This window comes from Lytechinus variegatus, chromosome 19 (assembly GCF_018143015.1).
Source record: "Lytechinus variegatus isolate NC3 chromosome 19, Lvar_3.0, whole genome shotgun sequence".
Taxonomy (NCBI): domain Eukaryota; kingdom Metazoa; phylum Echinodermata; class Echinoidea; order Temnopleuroida; family Toxopneustidae; genus Lytechinus; species Lytechinus variegatus.
Window position 1 is genome coordinate 10,259,928 of NC_054758.1, and position 18,019 is coordinate 10,277,946.

The following is an 18,019-nucleotide window of genomic DNA, read 5'->3' on the forward strand; positions in this document are numbered from 1 at the left end:
TGAATGATTTGAGAGCCAAATGAGCTGAAACATGATATCTGTACTGTTAGTGATTTATGCAATAATTGGCTTTCCATAATTTTAGCACAGTTACACCGTGGTCTAAGTTAAACCTGACTTCAGAATACGATCCAATCAGTTTATCTTGTGTGGTATTGACTATCAAGGAAGTAGACCAACTCCTTATAGACCAAGTGAATTATGTTAACCGCTCTTTTTTCTCATTACAGGTGACCGTGAATACCAATATCAATGATCTTCGTGAATACCTGAAACATCTGATATCCTCGACTAACATGAGATGCCTTACTCCTGAGAAGGTATGAAATTTTTTTCTGTTATTGATAGTGATACTTGCATTGCCACCTAAGCATGATAAGAACCCACTGCACTATTCGTATAAGAATAACAAACAAGAATATTTTATATTTGTATAGCGCACATATCCACCTTGTTGGGCACTCAAGATGTTTCTATATTACCCCGGCTAAGCTAGTCTCCCGATTCCTGTTCTCACAAGTTTTTGATGAATTACTTCCTGCGGGTATTCATTTAGCTCACTTGAAAAACAAAAGAAAAGTGCTTAGAAACCAATGTATGAAGCGCTATGTAATGTAACTTTTATTATTTATTATAAAACATGTGTAGTAATTACAGTGTCCCTGAGATATATCTAGATAGATGGCCTTGTGGTGACACAATATTTGCTTCTGCAACAAATGCTCCAAGCTTTATTTCGTATAACATATAGGGTTAGGGTTAGGGCTAGGGTTGGAATATGGTTTTATGTTAGGTTTAGGGTAGGGTTTAGTGTTAAATATTGGGTTAAAGTTGGTCATTCCATTACTGTGTGGAATTTACAGCGGAGCAATTGTCGCCAGAGCAAATGATGCAGAACCGGCTCTGTACATATGCATATTGTTATTATCGTTACTGTAATCAAGATATTGGGTGATTTCAAGTCCGGTGTTGGCCTTGGTGTTGAAATTTGGATTGCTTCCCCTAGCTCCAAAACTTATTCAGCATTTGTAAAACTGATCCAGATCACATCATTGACATCTCAACAACTAGTGAGTGGCTTTTCGGGACCATCTTCATTGACCCAACACCAAAAGGTCAACACTGAACTTGAAATCAATAACGGAGATAATTGAATTCTTGCAGGGTCTTTCCGGGGAGTGTGGATTCATGGCTGCCAATCTTTACGCTCGTTCCATCTTTGGTGAGGACGCCTTGGCCAACGTGAGCATCGAGAAACCTGCTTCCTCTGAACCAAATGCTCCAGTGACAGGGCACGTCAGGATCAGAGCCAAGAGCCAGGTCAGTATGGAATGTTACTCATATTTCTGGAAATATTTGAAGCCTTTTGTATTTTTATATTGGCAGGACTGATGTTTTTCATCCTTCAAACAGCTTTAATTGCATTATTTAATAGAGTGACACTGCTCTTTGATGTTTTGGGGACAATTTCCACCCTCTTTATTATTAAATATAGATCCTACACTAGTCTTATCACAAATTGTTTAGAATTTTCTCTACTTGTAAGCCAATGCTAATTGATGAATATTCCTTGTGAACAGGGAATAATTATGCATGTAAACAAATTTGTTAAGCATATTTTGTCAAAGAGGAAAAGCTCTGTCTCATTTAAGCTCTGTGCGGTCCTATGTAATTATCTGCTACACAAAAGATTTTGGAGCAGTCCTTAAAAAATGTGGAGGGAATCGTGATTCGATAGCTTTGAAAATTGGATGTTTGTGAATAATATAGCTTTGAAAACATGACAGCAGTGAAAAGCCTAAGTTTTTCACAGCAGAGGCAGCTTGCAAAACAACGACATGTGATCCTGGTAGATAATAGAAAATGAGAAGAAACATTATGAAAACATTATGTACCAAAAAAGTTATGAAATCGTGATATATTTTAGTTTATTATTTGGCAACATGGCTCTTTTGAAAATTTAGGCAAATAGTTTCTGTCAGTGAATATATTGTCTTTAAAATGACAATTTCTTACCATCGGTACTCCTATACAGTGCGTCCCAGAAAAAACGAAACCGAGATTTAGCGATCATTTATCATTACTTAATCATAAATAAAATAGACAAATGACCTACCAATTTAAAGCTTAGAATCTCCTCTTTCATCTGATATTACTTAGATTGTTTCTCATTCACGCATGAGTGAGCAAATACAATTTGAAGAAAGGATATCAAAAACTCATTTGGCGGGGGGTATCTGGGTTTCAAAAAGAAAACCACATTTCTGAAAAATTCAATATTTCCTCTTTAATTTGATACCTAAATGACAGAAAATGGTCAAGAAATAACAAAGTTCTGGTCCTTTGAAATAAGGCTTGAATTTCAATAATTTCATAAAATGAAGAGGTTCTCCAGGCTAGCGTTCAAACTCACTTGACACTCCGTTTTGTTGACGATCAGCCATGCATTAAATCTTTTGTTCACCATGCGAAAACTTCTGTGGGAAACCGGTGAAAACACGTTTATCTCATGAAATTATGGAAATACAAGCCTTATTTCAAATGACCAGAACTTTTTTATTTCTTGACCATTTTCTGTAATTGAGGTACCAAATTAAAGAGCAGATATTGAACTTTTCGGAAATGTGGTTTTCTTTTTGAAACCCAGATACTCCCCGCCAAATGAGGTTTTGGTATCCTTTCTTCAAATTGTTTTTGCTCACTCATGCGTGAATAAGAAATAACCTAGGTAATATCAGATGAAAGAGGAGATTCTAAGCTTTAGATTGGTAGGTCATTTGTCTATTATATTTATGATTAAGTTATGATAAATGATCGCTAAATCTCGGTTTCGTTTATTCTGGGACGCACTGTATAGATATGGGAGGGCAAAATATTTATATCTCTAAAGATCCCCGTATGTCTTGGATCAATACCAGTTTTGGTTGCAATCTAATAATGATTTCAAAGAGAATTGAAAAAAGTGCCCACCTAAGTATTCATATGTGATATTGAAAAAAAAATACATGTACCAAATGACGCGGATCGAAAATGTGTAATTACTGAGAAATTAACAAAATGAGCATGGAATTCCAGTCAGGTGCCTGGTCTTATCCCAAGCAATAAAAACACACTGTCCCACATATGCTTATCTGTGTTGGTAATCTCCAGTGTGATCACGTTCAACTTGGATTCTATGATTTCACAGAATTTTGTTTAAAGAAACCAGACGTAGTTGTTTCATGAAAGATGTCAGCACTGACTAAATTGTCAGTGCTGACAATTTCAGTGAAATCCTTGGTTTTTATTGGCTGAAAGGCACTGGCCTCTGACTGTTACTATGGTAACTGTCGGAGAAAGACAACTTGTCAGTGCTGACAACTTTCGTGAAAAGACCCCAGACCTAGATCTATAATGATATAGTGAAAATTGACCTCGATTTCAACGACTTTCTCATGAAATTATTGCTTGCTTCATCTACATGTACTTAGTATTTAAAAAGAAATTCCAGTAGTTGCAGTAAACACTGATTTCATGACAAAGTCTGTAAAACAAGGCTCAATTGTCAGTATATCATCGAGGATCTAGATCTGGTACAGTCTGAACTTTGTGAAATCTTGAAATCTACGCTGAAAAATGTTCAGACTGAAGATCCCCAACACAGATAAGCGCACGTGGGACAGTGTATAATTATTGCTTTGAATGTCGGGCCCGACACCCTACCAGAATCCTTTGGCACATACGTTTTATTTATACAGACACTTTGGTGGTCATTTCATTGGATTCTGTACGAACTCTTTTTGCTATCGTTACCAAAACTAGCATTTACCTTTAAAGTAATTTATTCTTCTTTTTTTTCAGGGAATGGCTCTGAGTATGGGAGATAAAATCAACCTGTCACAGAAGAAAGATAAAGATATGAAATAATTACAACTAGAACCAGACAGGATGGATGAATCGCATGATATTTCTCTGACTGAGTTGGCAACTTGATTTTTTTTTCTTTTGTGTGTGTTTAAAAATCACATTTGACTGGTAAATCAAAGATTTCTCTGTTAGTATTGCACCAGCAACTAGATTTTTTTTAAATCACACTTTAAATGTAAAGAAAATCTCAATCTGTTGTTGACTTCATATTCATTCGTATATCTAATGACTAGAATATTGATAAGATTAAGAATTACGTCTTATTATTTATTATTACTTATTTCATGTATCCATTATGTATTTGCCTATTGCAAGGATATTTCAAGAGCATTCTACATACATATAGTTTAACTGTTACTTGTGGCAATGAGATGGTCCGTTATTCTGCAAGCTCAGACTCCTATTTGACACTTTAACCAATTATACCATGTCTACAATGAAGACTAGACACCAAACTCTTTTATTTGTGTAAATTAGAGTCAGCCGCAGTACATAGTGAATCTAGTCTCACTACAGTCTCTGCATTACGCACTTTGCAATTGCGAAAATCAGAGGTCTTTGACTGTAGACTAATGGTTTGTGTACGGAGCAATTGGGAATTACAGAATCTAGTAGTCAAAACAGAAGTAATAACAATATTCATAGATAAAAGTATATCACAGATGTGTTTATGCTGTTGCTAACCTCTAAGCAAATTGAAGTTGATCTAGGGAACATTCATGAAACAAAATAGTCTGTGAGAGATTTTCACCAACTATTTGTTATAAGCTACTGAAATCATTGCATCTGATTGGCTCACAACAAATATGTCGGTGAAAATCACTGATGTTGAATCGTGAAACACTCCCCTAATCTCTTCCACACCTCCAAACAAATTGCTCTGGGGAGCATTTCATGAAAAAAAAAGAAATAGTCTGTGATTGTCACTATTTGTTATAAGTTACTGAAATCATTGCATCTGGTTGGCTCACAACAAATATGTCAGTGAAAATCACTAACAACATTCTCCTGAAACACTTCCCAATTCTCTTTCACACCTCCAAACAAATTTAACTCAATCTGGGTAACATTTCATGAAACAAATACTGGTAGTCTGTGATTGTTATAAGCTGCTGAAATCCTTGCGTCTGATTGGCTCATAGCAAGTCCGTTGATTGAAATCACTGACTATATGGCTTATGAAACACTCTTCCAATCTCATGTTTTCCTGTTGATGTCAGTGATACTCTTTTTGTTGATAAACTTGACCTAGACACCTTAATAGAGAGTGGTATTGACATATCAGAGCAAAGGGTAGTACTATCACCTACATGTATAAATTCAGTGCAAAAAGGAGCTCCCCTATCTCCAGCCGTTTCTTGTTCATATCACTCTTTATATTGATATTAAACTTGACCTCGAGACCCCACGAAACAGTTTGGTATTGACATATCAGAGCAAAAGGAAGTACTATCACTGATAAATCAGCGCAAAAGGGAAGCAAATAAAACATTGTGATCGGAGGTTTAGGGTGTAGACCTTCACCTGCCGGTTTCCTTTTTACCATTGACTCACTACTTGTCATGTGAATACTGCTCATGTGAGTCTTGCTTTGTGACATGATTGCCACATTTCAAACAAAATAAGCCAGTTCATAGTTTCATTCTGCGCATGATCAGAGGAAGGTCATTGGTACTAAAGTGACACGGTGGTTCAAAATTTAATGAGATAAGCACCAACTTTGATGTCTTTGATGAATTGTGTTTCATTCACATCCGCAAAGAACAACAATGCGTCCACGCACGGCTGGTATTTCACAGTTTGCCAAGTACATTGTACAGCATGGTATAATATGCATTCAAAGTAGGAATACAACAAATACCTTCATGGACTGTTCATTGGTGTGCTATTTTAGTGACGTGGTCTATTCAATTTCTCCATCCTGCTATGTAAGGCAAGCTTACGTAATATCTTGCTTTGAAATCTGCCTATCATAATGAAATGAATGAAAAGTCATTTGACCAGAATTGTCCATGAAGTAACTACGAACTGGTCTATACACGTAGGAATTCTCTTCTTTACATCCATTCCAAGTGTTTTCTATCTAAATTCGATGTATACCCGTACATGCATTGTGCCAGTCTTTGTTTTCAAGGGATAATTGTGTATACGTGCATTTCATGTCTGAATAATTTTGACGTTGCTGGCTTTCCAAAGTTATGGTTGATCTGGTCCCTGTAACACAAAGCTTAGCAATGATCGTAGAACATTTTTCTACAATTGATTGCATTTACTACAATGTGCATTCAATCGTGAAAATCAAGTGTACGATCAATGCTAACCTTTGTGATATAATATATACTATTATATTTGTACCTATTCTCTTTCGTTCTTTCTTTCTTCTCTCACTGCGCCTTGGGCATTCTGCCGAGTGGATTTGGCGCATTACAAATTACATATATTATTATTATTATTATCAATGACAGCACTTTGTGACACGGGACCCTGCAGCGATTGCCCAAGATAAAGTTTCAAACTTAATTTATTAAGTTTCATACTTCATTTGTCAAATTTCATATTTCATTTACGTGAAAATGTGTTGACTTTGGTCAGCATTTGATAGCGCATTGATGTCTCTGTTTCTATCATGTGTTTCATTCCTTGATATTCCATCCGGAAACCAATAATTATCCTTCTGCTGGGAGCATGGTTAATGCATGTAATTAATTGATCAAAAGACGATTAAAAATCAATTAATATGTCATTTAGAATTGTGAAGAGTCATGCCATGGTAGAACTTGAAGAGGTTTTGAAACTTAATGGGACATTGATAATTGTTCACATACAAATGGCAATGTGCCAGCTTCACCTCCTGGTTACTACATGTATGTACATGTTTCCTTTTGTGTATCTGTAATGCTATTGTAACTTTGCACATTAATTGTGAGCAGAGGCAGTTGTGCACAAAAGTTAATGGATCCCACCACAAAATGCACTCAAAGGTAAAAGACAGTAGTTGCAGCAAACAATTATTTCATGAGAAAGTCTTTTTAATCAAGGTTTATTGTCAAAATATTATCATACATCTAGATCTGGTAAATTGAAATGAACTTATCTTTGTGAAATCATGAAATTTCTGCTGAAAACCGACAATTCTGATGATCACTGACACAAAAGGCATATGTGGGGAAGTGTATTAATATTGCTTGGAAAAATACCTGACATTTGACGGAATTCCATGCTTATTTTGCTCATTTCTCAGCAATTAGGAATTTTCTTCCAGAGCCATTTAGCACATATTTTTTTAGTTATACATACAACACTTTCATTGGATTTTGTTCGGACTCATTTTGAGATCGTTACCAGAACTGGTATTTATCTTTAATCGTGAGGATGGAATGTAGACAACAACACTACAATGTTCAACGAGCTCAGAGATTAGCTTTATTGAATGTGATATTTTATCTCCTGACTTCACAATCAAATATTCAAAACATGGCAGAATCTGAACACTTATTATGAACACACGACTAATAATGTTCATTTTTTCGGTGGGGTTCACAGACTTTTGAGCACCACTATACATGTATGTAGTGGAGGTTATATCTTATATGTTACAAAAGCATGTATGTCTTATAGTATATCAAGAACTAATTAGGTATTATTAAATATGTAATAACTAAAGTGGTCCTTGTCTGACAATAAAAGGAATAGAAAATCTATGAATTAATGTGTCCAGTGGCGTGATTTGTACAGAATGATAGTGATTTTCCAAAAACATTTTGTCCATAGTTGATAGTGGGTGTTATAGATCACAATTTAAACGTAATACCTGTTGGGGGGGTGGTATGATGGGGAGCATTGTGGCCCAGTGGAGTAGTCTCTGGACTTTAAAACTGAGGGTCGTGGGTTCAAATCCCAGCCATAGCATACTTTCCCTTGGCAACAAATTGATCCATATTGTGCTGCTCTCTACCCAGGCGAGGTAAATGGGTACCCCGCACGATTAATTTCTTGAATGCACCAAGTGCCTTTAGCAGATGGAGCTAAAGCTGGGATGATTATATAATGCGCTATTGAATAGGCAATTAGAAAGGAGAGCTCAAGACGGGTGTTCAGATATTTATCTGATTTCAGATTTTTTGTTTTGATTTTCAGCTTATTTTTGGCTTTCCTATGTACAAAAAGAATGGGAGCTCTTTTTATTTCAGACTTTTTCAACACTCTCCAGCTTTTTTCAGATCTTTTTATTTGTGACCAGTCGCACCCCTGTCAAGAGAAAGTGAGGAGGTGACACAGTTGCTCGTGATATCTCGAGTATACGGTAAGAGTCAGGATTGCAATATAGGTTTTGGCTAAGAATACTGTGAAGATGAAGGATTAGGGTTTATTTAGTGTTGGAGGTAGATTTTATATTTGGCTTAACATGCAGATTTTCCATCGGAGCAAATGTCATGGAGCCGAAGGGAGAGATACATGTAAATAATTAGGGAGTTCTCGCACTGTAACGCGTTCTGAATATGACTTTTGAAATGCCCTTCAGAACAAAGAGCAACCAAGCAGTCTGTCAAAAATTGATGAATCAAAACGGCAGTTTCATACTTTACCCTGCACAACCCACACATTTTCAATTTTTTGTAAAGCTCTGAAACTTCGAACAAAACTGCTGTTCCAGATCTCCAATGTTCAACATAGAGTCGGCTGTTCTTGGTCATTTGAAAGGCATTATCAATAGATTTTCTTGGTTCAAGAATCTGTTTTGCAGTGCAAAAGCAAGAGGGAAACAAAGAAGGGGGAAAAACTTGACCCGAGTCCGAGATGAAGCAAAAACAAAGTTCTGGGAAATTTCCTATAATTCATGGATTGTCTTGATACGTAATTCTATGGCATTAATACACAAAACATTGTTCAGATTGAGAATTTCAGCCGTTTGGATTATCTCTTCGGGGGGGGGGGGGTCAGGGAGTGGGAGGGGCCTGACCATGCAACATAAAAACCACAATCAGATCAGATGGTTATTTGTATGTTTTTTTTATAGATTTCTTTTAAAAAGTCTTGTCATGACTGTTGCAACTATAACATCCTTCCTAAATAACCTGAAAAGAACTTGAAAGCTCATAAATATTGCTATCATCCCCACAACAGGAATTTCCCTTTAAAGGGGAATCCAACCCAAATAAAGACTTGTTTTTATAAGAAAAAGAAAAATCAGACAAATTAATAGGTGAAAGTTTGGACAATAATGGACAAACAACAAGAAAGTTATGAATTTTTAAAAGTTGTAAATATTGGTAATCACTATACCCATGGAGACTTCAAATTGGCCGCATATGGGATGTCATAGTGATGTAAGGCAAGGACTACTCTTCCATGTACTCCAATACATATTATGGCTAAAATGTCATTTTTTCCAAAACTTTTATTTCAAATTATATTTTTCTTTCATGAGGACATAAAATATTAAACTACCAGGATTATATTAAGATTACTGCCCCAGGGAAATTGGTACTTAGGAGAAAACCACAAATCCCTGATAATAAAGTACATGGCCTATGGGAAAGTTGTCCTTGCCCCTTGTCATAATTCACTTACCCAGTTGCCAATTTGAAATCTACATACTATTAGTGATCTCAATTTTAAAGCAGCTATAACTTTCTTATCGCTTGTCCGATTTCTTTCAAACTTTCGCCATTCTGTTTAATTTATTTTTCTTCTTCCCAACACAACATTTTATGGCCAAGGCTGGATTCCCCTTTAATACTGAAAAACAGCTCTCAAGAAGGAAACAAGCTCAAAGTCCAAATTTCCTTTTTGGTGAACATGATTTTAAACAAATTCAGGCATCACATTTTGATAAATTACATGTGGGGTCATGTTTAAGTTAAGTCCCAAGTTCAAGCACCGAGTTGAAAATTGTCATTGTACATGTATGTTTGGATTTTGTATTCATACATTGCAATATTCGATCTCGGCAAGAATGAATTGGGGCACTTAAAATCTGTGATGAAAATTGTGTTGCATGCCTTTCTGGCAATTGTCTGCGGGACATATGATTCTGATGATCCTTCTTGTGTCGACCCTTTCCTTTTAATGGTTCTGTGCAAATTTATCGGCCTTTCAGATTGACAACATATTTCTGCGAGTTGCATCTCCTTGGTGGTTGTGCTACATGTATGTCATCGGGTTTTCGCAAACCACTATGCAGATGTTTATTTCCAATTTGTCTAATGCCAATTTAGCCAATTGCTAACTCGTCTACTATCATTTGGCCTACCATCAGTTCGTCCACTCACCACATGGTCTGCTTTCATTTAGTCTAATGCCATTCCGTCTAATAACCAGTTGGGCCAGGAGCCATTTAGTTCATATACCATTTGGTCTAATTGGACTAAGTGATGTGCAAACTGGATATTAGACCAACAGGTTATGAGACGAAATGGACATAGACGAAATGGTGATTACACGAAGTGATGATTAGAACGAATGATTAATAGACCAAATGGTTGTTAGACGAAATGTTGATGGACGGAATGGCATTAGACTAAATGAAAGTAGACCATGTGGTGAGTGGACGAGTTGGCAGTAGATGAATTGGCAATTTACCCTATTCAGATGATTCTGAAAAGTTACGAATCTATTCAAAATTCCCATCAAATCACAATGATCAGCTTAGAGGTCATTGTCGAAAGTTGGTGAACCGGGACTGCAGATCGTCCCACGATTCGGAACTGACGAAAAATTGCAAATGTGTTGTTTGTCCAGAGTCCAGGATGACACTGCAGTTTTGATTCACTGATTTTTGACGAAGGCTGCTTGTTATGAAGGGCTTTTGGCAATAGATTCTCTATGTTCCAGAAAGCGGCTGCATAGTGGTTGTGAAAACATGCAGTCAAAATATTTGATTTAATTTAATAGTGGTTATGCATAGGTTCCCCTCTTTGCACCTGCTTTTTATTTTTTTTGGGGGGGAGTACATGCATCTACTAATTCATCTTATCTATAAAATGAAAAGCAAGTTTGCAAACATATTATTCATATAATACTACTTGTCATAGCAGAGCAACAAGATCTATGTCATAGAAGATGTTAAATCTTAATTGTTTGTAATGTGGAAGAATGGGGAAATTTGTAAAATGTTTTAAAAATCATAAAATTCTAAGGGTGTTTCTCGGTTTACAACTGTTCTCATACAATGTTTGTAATTTTAGGCCATAATAAGGCTTTGAGATATATTTCGTCATGTGTCTAATATCCACATTTTGTGATCAAATAAAATTGGAAATATTCCCAATTATCTGTTTTGAACACAAATCACTTTTCAGTTTTAACTTTTCAGTCTCAGCTGACTCAATGCACATTTAGTCAGCTAATGAAGACATGCAGAGACCTGTTTCATAAAAATAATTCAAAAATTTGTTATTCCTTGTCTGAATTTGATGAAATTTTTCAGCATTCTGTTTATATTTTGTAAAAATCTATTCGAATCATACCATTTTTATCCTGGAGTACCTATGTTGATGATGTACAATTTTAACTATGGTGCAGAATATCAGATCAGTAGGCCCAGAAGACCCTCTCCAACATACACAAAAACATGACAAAAGAGACAAAAATGGTAATTTGGATACATGTATACTCACATTCTAAATCAAATTGACACATACTGTACATACAACAGTGCAACAACATAACAGAAGATCAACTCTTAATATAAATATATTTCTTTCTCTCAATTTAATATAATATCAAAGTATATCTACATGATATAAATTTGGCAATTTAACTAACGGCTATTAGGAGTACATATAATCTGGGGCAAAGTCTACCACTAGCTACTTCTGGGCAAGAAAAGAAAACCAATATTTGCGTGCTCAAAAAAATAAGACATTTAGAAGTGAGATATATACTCCTTCAGGTTATCAAAACACTGTGTATATAATATTTAGTATGTACACTGTATATACCATCATTTGCAGCTAAATAGACACATATACATCATCAATTTACTTAAATAGAAAATTACTTGCATAAATTTTCATAAACCAAAGTGAGACAAAATATATATAATTAGTGACAAAATATTTTTTATATTCGAAAAATATATATATTTTAATTGGCAAATACAGGCAAAATGTGTCGTGAAAAATACATCCCATTCTCAACCAAAACCTACCATGAATCCAATTTAGCTCTTTGATCAATTATCACGTGAATGTCACATATTGTTATGAAACGTAGCAGGACCTTAAAAGCGTCATACTTAAACTTCACACTCTTCTATAAATGTATTATTATTATCACAATTATACATTTGAGTGTAGTTTTTGGCTAAAAGATATAGAAAATAAAAATATGTTAACAAATAAAAATAAATGAAAATACAATAAAAATAAGATCATTTAAATGAGCATTTGAAAGAAATAAATCATAAATGAACACAGAGGGACATCTGAGATCTAAATGCTAGACTCACAGCAGACTCCACATCTACCAATAATATGCATTTCAAAATCTTTATGGAGCTGGTTTTGTTAGGGTAACGAATGCATGACTACCTGTAATTCCTCTCTGTTTTTTTTTCATCACGAGAAGACTAACTTACAGGTAGACAAAATTTGATGAGCTGATTACCTTTTTTTCTGAGGTCCCTTTCATCAAGAAATTGCAACTCTTGTAACATTGCCAGTATGGCAAATACCATGGAAAGCTTGATTCTGATTGGCTGCTGAGCCCTGTTACCATGGTAGTTGTCATTATTTATGACAAAGTTACAACAGTTGCAAGTCCTTTATGTAACATGCCCCTGCACTATGCGAGCATTGCATTTGCAGCTAAAGTAGCCCTTCCCATCTCTCCCAGAAAAAAATATTTCTCTGATAAATTTGTGTATTCATATCTGCCAATCAAATTGCTGATCAAATTTCAGTAGCGTTACACTGTTTTTACAACAAGTTTTGTGAAATGGGGACCTGGTATACAGTGGTACCACAACATGCAAACATTCTTTTTTCATTTTGGGGGCTACTTTAGACAACTTATTTTCTAAATCAGCAACACTGGATAAGCTTTAACATTGAGATGTACATGTATGGGGTTGCCCATGGGTCTTTTAAAGGGGAAGTTCACCCTGACAAAAAGTTTATTGTAAAAATAGCAGAAAAATTAATGAAAAATATTGCCGAAGGTTTGAGAAAAATTCATCAAATAATTAAAAAGTTATTAGAATTTCAATTATTTGCTTTGTGACGTCATATGCAAGCAGCATTCCTACATAGCGAATGTTAAAAAATCAATGAAATGTCATTTTCTCAGAAAATTGAAAATGGTTTTCACTGTAACTTTTGTATATCAATAGACAATACGTTTCACACCCGATAATGAAAAGAAAACAAAATTAAGTCATCAGTAACCATACAAAAATTTGAAATTTATGCATTTTATATTATTTATTATCATAACACATGAAACAGCTGCTCGTTTATGACGTCACAAATCCAAAACTTTGAACTCTAAGAACTTTCTTACTCTTTAACGGATTTTCCTCAAACCTTCACCAATATTTTTTACTATTTATCTGCTATTTTTACAAGAAAGTTTTCTTCACGGTGAACTTCCCCTTTAAGCATTTTAGGGGCTAAATCGCCCAGAGTACCGTGTAACTTTTCCCTGCACCACAAGGGAGAGTGCCATTTCAAAGGAGAATGCAGATATGAAGATCAACAATGCACCATTTTCACTTGTAAAAACTTTCTAGACATATTTACCCATTTTAAAAGAATTTAAAAAGATGCACACGCATAGCAATGCTGTGGTGTCGTATAAAAACAGTTTCAAGGAAAGCATGGATTACATATTAACAAGAAAATTACAAGTCACTGTCATATATATTACATTATCATTTATCAAAGTATTTATTTCAGTTTCTGCTGGTAGAGGAGTTACTGTTCTTTTAAATATGACATTTTAAATCTTTAAAAACGTAATTGACACAAAAGCTACAGTTAACGTTTCAAATCGATTAAATTTTAAAAGTAAAATAATAATGACTGTTATTACTTACGTCTTGTAGTACAGGGCCAGATACATGTACATGTAGTCATAGAAAAGGTGACCCATTGCCCCCCTCCACATTCTGAAAAATGTGAAGCAATGTACAAAAAAGAGAGAACTGAGAATTTTCATCAACTTGGCAGATTTACATGGTGCAAACATGAACATGTATCTGTCCCATATGCCACACTTTCAAAAAAGCACTTGCCTTTTTAATATGAGTTTTTTTTGTAAGGTCATATATTCACTTTTTTAGTGATGAGATTTTTTGTTTCTCAGAAGAACTTATAAAGTAAAAAAAAAATCTATAACTGCAAATTATAGACATTTTGTGTGTGTGTGTGTGTGAGTCATCTCATCATTACATCCTGAATGGGCCACCAATTCTAGACAATTGTCATCCAGTACAGTGTATCTGCATTTTGCATCAAGATTTGTTTTTACAGGACGATCAATCACTGGGGCTTTTTCTTTTTCGTTGTAAAATGCAGTCTGAACTGAACAAGGAAATGAATTCAGTTTTTATTGATATACATGTACCTCTCACTTTGACTTTCATAAATTTGTTTTAAAGGGAAAGTTTGATACTTAGCTTTTTTCAAATAAATGCACAAACATGAGAGAAACCTGGCCAACAGCCTTGGGCGAACTCCATCAAAGAATAATGGAGTACTTTTTTTTTAATTAAAAAAAAATGTTACTTTTATGCTGTTACATTTACTTGTGAGCAGCTCCCCAAAATACAATCTGAATTCCAAAAGTGGACAAATTTCCATGTTCATCCAATTTCTATTAATGGTAATAAGCTTCTGTGTCTATATCACTTTTAACAGTGTAAACTAGGCGTATACAGATATATTATTACCAAAGTGATCAGAATGGGGCTTATACCCACACATAATTCATGCCTTTCTCCACTCCCTGAGGAGCATCCTACAAAAGCTTCTAAACCAAACATGTGCTAATAACATATTCTAAGTCGAATTTAACCAAAGATGAATAGATTAGAGGCAGAGTCACCTTTAGTAATTTGATGACCACCATATGCAAAATCATGATGTAGACTGCAATATCAAAAAAGAAAGTAAGAAAAATTTCTTTAAAAATACCACCCTCAACAGTCACTATTCGCGTGACTGTGTACCTTCGAAAGCAATTAGTAATTCAGCCAGCAAAGCGTTACAGTCACATCAGGCACTTAATAAATCTTGCATATCAAATAAAATTTCACTTTCACAAGATCACATACGTCAATATATCTGTCACAGTAATTTTCTCAAAAGTTTAAAAACATCTTTCACAATCACATGGATCATGTGTCATTCTGCCTACACATCTTGTCTCCGCTGTATACATGTAAGAATGTACATGTATATAGCAAAAACTGTGGTGTTAACCGGTGTACATAGAGGACCACACCAGTTATTTTACACCGGTGATAAATTGGTGGTGTTAGTTTTACACCTATAGGTGTTATTACAACACCTATGGTTGTTACATTTACACCCTTTGGTGTTATGTTCAATCTCTAGGGTGTTATTTTAACACCTGAGGGTGTGGTCCTCTATTAACACCAATTGGTGTCAGTTTAAACACCACAGTTTTTACAGTGTACTATGACCATACAACAGGATTTAAATCATCACAAATTGCAAGTGATTTTCCCCCACAATGATCATAAATTAATTTCAAGACTTCCTGATGCCTTGACTTAAAAAAAGATGATTCCATCCTACATCGGTACATGTAGTAGCTGAGGGAAATCTTCAGCACTAATAGAGTACAGTGGTGCTAACAAGTTAAATGAACCCCACCAGAAAATGAACATATTTAAAGTGTTCAAGTTCTGCCATGTTTAATTTGATTGTGAAATATTAGGTGATAAAATATAATATTCCATTCTTCAATAAAGTTTGTTTCTCTGGGCTTGCCGAACATGTAGTGTTGTTGTCAACATTCAACCCTTAAATAAAGGTGTGCATCTTGTGGCAGGATTTACTAACTTTTGAGCACAACTGTATTTATCAAATCTACTTCTTCAAAACATAAATGACATAGCAGTACATCAAGTATTGAAATGTAAACATATTCATAGTTTTCTACGAAACCTTCATCATAAAACAACTATGACAATCATTGAACCAAAATCTTCTTCCCCTGGCTATCATCAACAAATCTACAAAGTGAGAATCAGGACACTCATGTATGCTTTTCACACTGCACTTTTTTTCCTTCACCCCAGGAAATTGGTGGGGCTAAGGGGGTGGGGGGTCTTAGCCCCACCAATTTCCTGGGGGTTAAGCTTAGCCCACTTCGTTTTCACACTACGTTTTAGCAAAGTGGGCTAGCACGGTAAATAGTAAGGTACTATCTGGCCCTGCAAAAAAGCAGGGTTAGCCGGCTTGTGGTGCTAGCACCACAATTGCAGTGCTAAGAGATGCAGTGTGAAAACGAAACAGGGCTAAGGAAAGTGGGGCTAAGCATTAGCCAATCACAGAAGTCGAACTGCATGTTAATCACGCTCTGTCTGGTAAAATCATCAATATTCATGGGCTGAGGGATAGTCCGGGGTTAAGGCATTAACCCTGGCTGAGCAGAAAGTATGGGGTTAAGAAAGACAGTGTGAATCGAAAAAAAAGATAGTATGGGGTTAAGGATAGTACGGGGTTAAGAGTAGTCGGGGTTAAGGATAGTATGGGGTTAAGGAAATGCAGTGTGAAAAGCATATCAATAGACCAAGTGATATCATCTTCTGCTCAGTATTACAACATTTATAAATAGCATATGAGGAACAGGAAGAGCCTGAAAAAACAATATTTTTCAATCCACTTTGTGGTTTGTGGTATACATGTACATTAAATGTGTGGGATAATTACAACAAACAAACGGTGATAAGTAAACAAACATGTATCTCATTTGTAAATATAAAAATACATTTCCATGAAATACTTCCTTCTACGTGTTTGATTTATATTGTTTTCCTGTTTCACCTATTTGTTGTAATATGTTTGTGCATGTGCACAGTCCTGGACCCCGTCTTACAAAGAGTTACGATTGATCCAATCAATAGTAACTGTATAGAAATCCATCAGTGTCTGTCATAATTTTTTTTCTACAGGAAATTTGCAAAATGTCCTTTGTAAACAAAGAAGAACACACCAAATTGTCAAGAAATCAATGAATTTACGATATCTAGAAAGAGAATTGAGCAAACATGCATTTTATATTTTGACTTTGCTGGCTTTCCATAGATGGGTTTGATCGGATCAATCGCAACTCTTTGTAAGACGGGGCCCAGATCAACCTCAACTATGGAAAGCCAGCATCTAAAATGCATGTTTCTTCAAAATATTTCCTAGATATGGTGTTTATTCACACATTCACTGTTTTCTTGTCAATTCAGTATGCTTCTCTCTGTTCTCAAAGAACATCATGCAAATTATGACACTGATGGATTTCCATCAGATTAAACAGACTCTTTGTAAGATGGGGCCCTGGTACATGATGCCTTCTCATGGCATCTGCATTTCTAGAATACACACAAGTGCTTGCTATAGTAAGCTTACGCCCCCCACATGCACAGTCCCGGGGGGAGGGGGCTACTTAGCATAAATGTATGATACGTACATGTGCCACGGTCGAGACCCCCCATTTTCAGCCTAAATTTCCGTTCAAGAGCCTTACCAATTTAGAAAGCCATAGAAATTCAAATTTTTCCCCTTTCTAGAGAGCCAAAATTTGTGGTTTCTCGTTCCAGCAAGCGCACGCCCATCATGAACTACTCAGCCGGTCGGGGCGGCGAGCTCAATCGACGCGGAGTCATTTGAGTTTCGGACACCCCATTAATAGACAGGTTTGACTGTAATTATGATTACTAAGGTTTCATACACAAGAGATACATGAACTGAAGTTTCTTAAAATTCTTAAAAACATCTTTTTACTAATGATCATTTTGTTATACATATCATTATGGTCACATACGGTAACAATGAGCAAAGGACATCACTACAAAATTTAGTAAAATCAAAGACTACAATAAAAATGTTTAACTCTTGCTCGATCTCCCAAATATAGAAAATATGAT

General features: G+C 35.5%; 1 protein-coding gene across 2 annotated transcripts in view; it reads left to right on the top strand.

The window, feature by feature from the left end:
• The window catches only part of LOC121405693 (coatomer subunit beta-like), a 31,695-nt gene extending 26,473 nt beyond the window's left edge, over nucleotides 1-5,222 (top strand). For both annotated transcript variants that reach the window (XM_041596596.1, XM_041596598.1), the window contains exons 22-24: nucleotides 231-320; nucleotides 1,165-1,320; nucleotides 3,841-5,222. In XM_041596596.1, coding sequence (XP_041452530.1) covers nucleotides 231-320; nucleotides 1,165-1,320; nucleotides 3,841-3,906 — 312 coding nt within the window. In that variant the 3' untranslated portion in view covers nucleotides 3,907-5,222. The remainder of the gene's footprint in view (nucleotides 1-230; nucleotides 321-1,164; nucleotides 1,321-3,840) is intronic.
• Nucleotides 5,223-18,019: the final 12,797 nt, after the last annotated feature.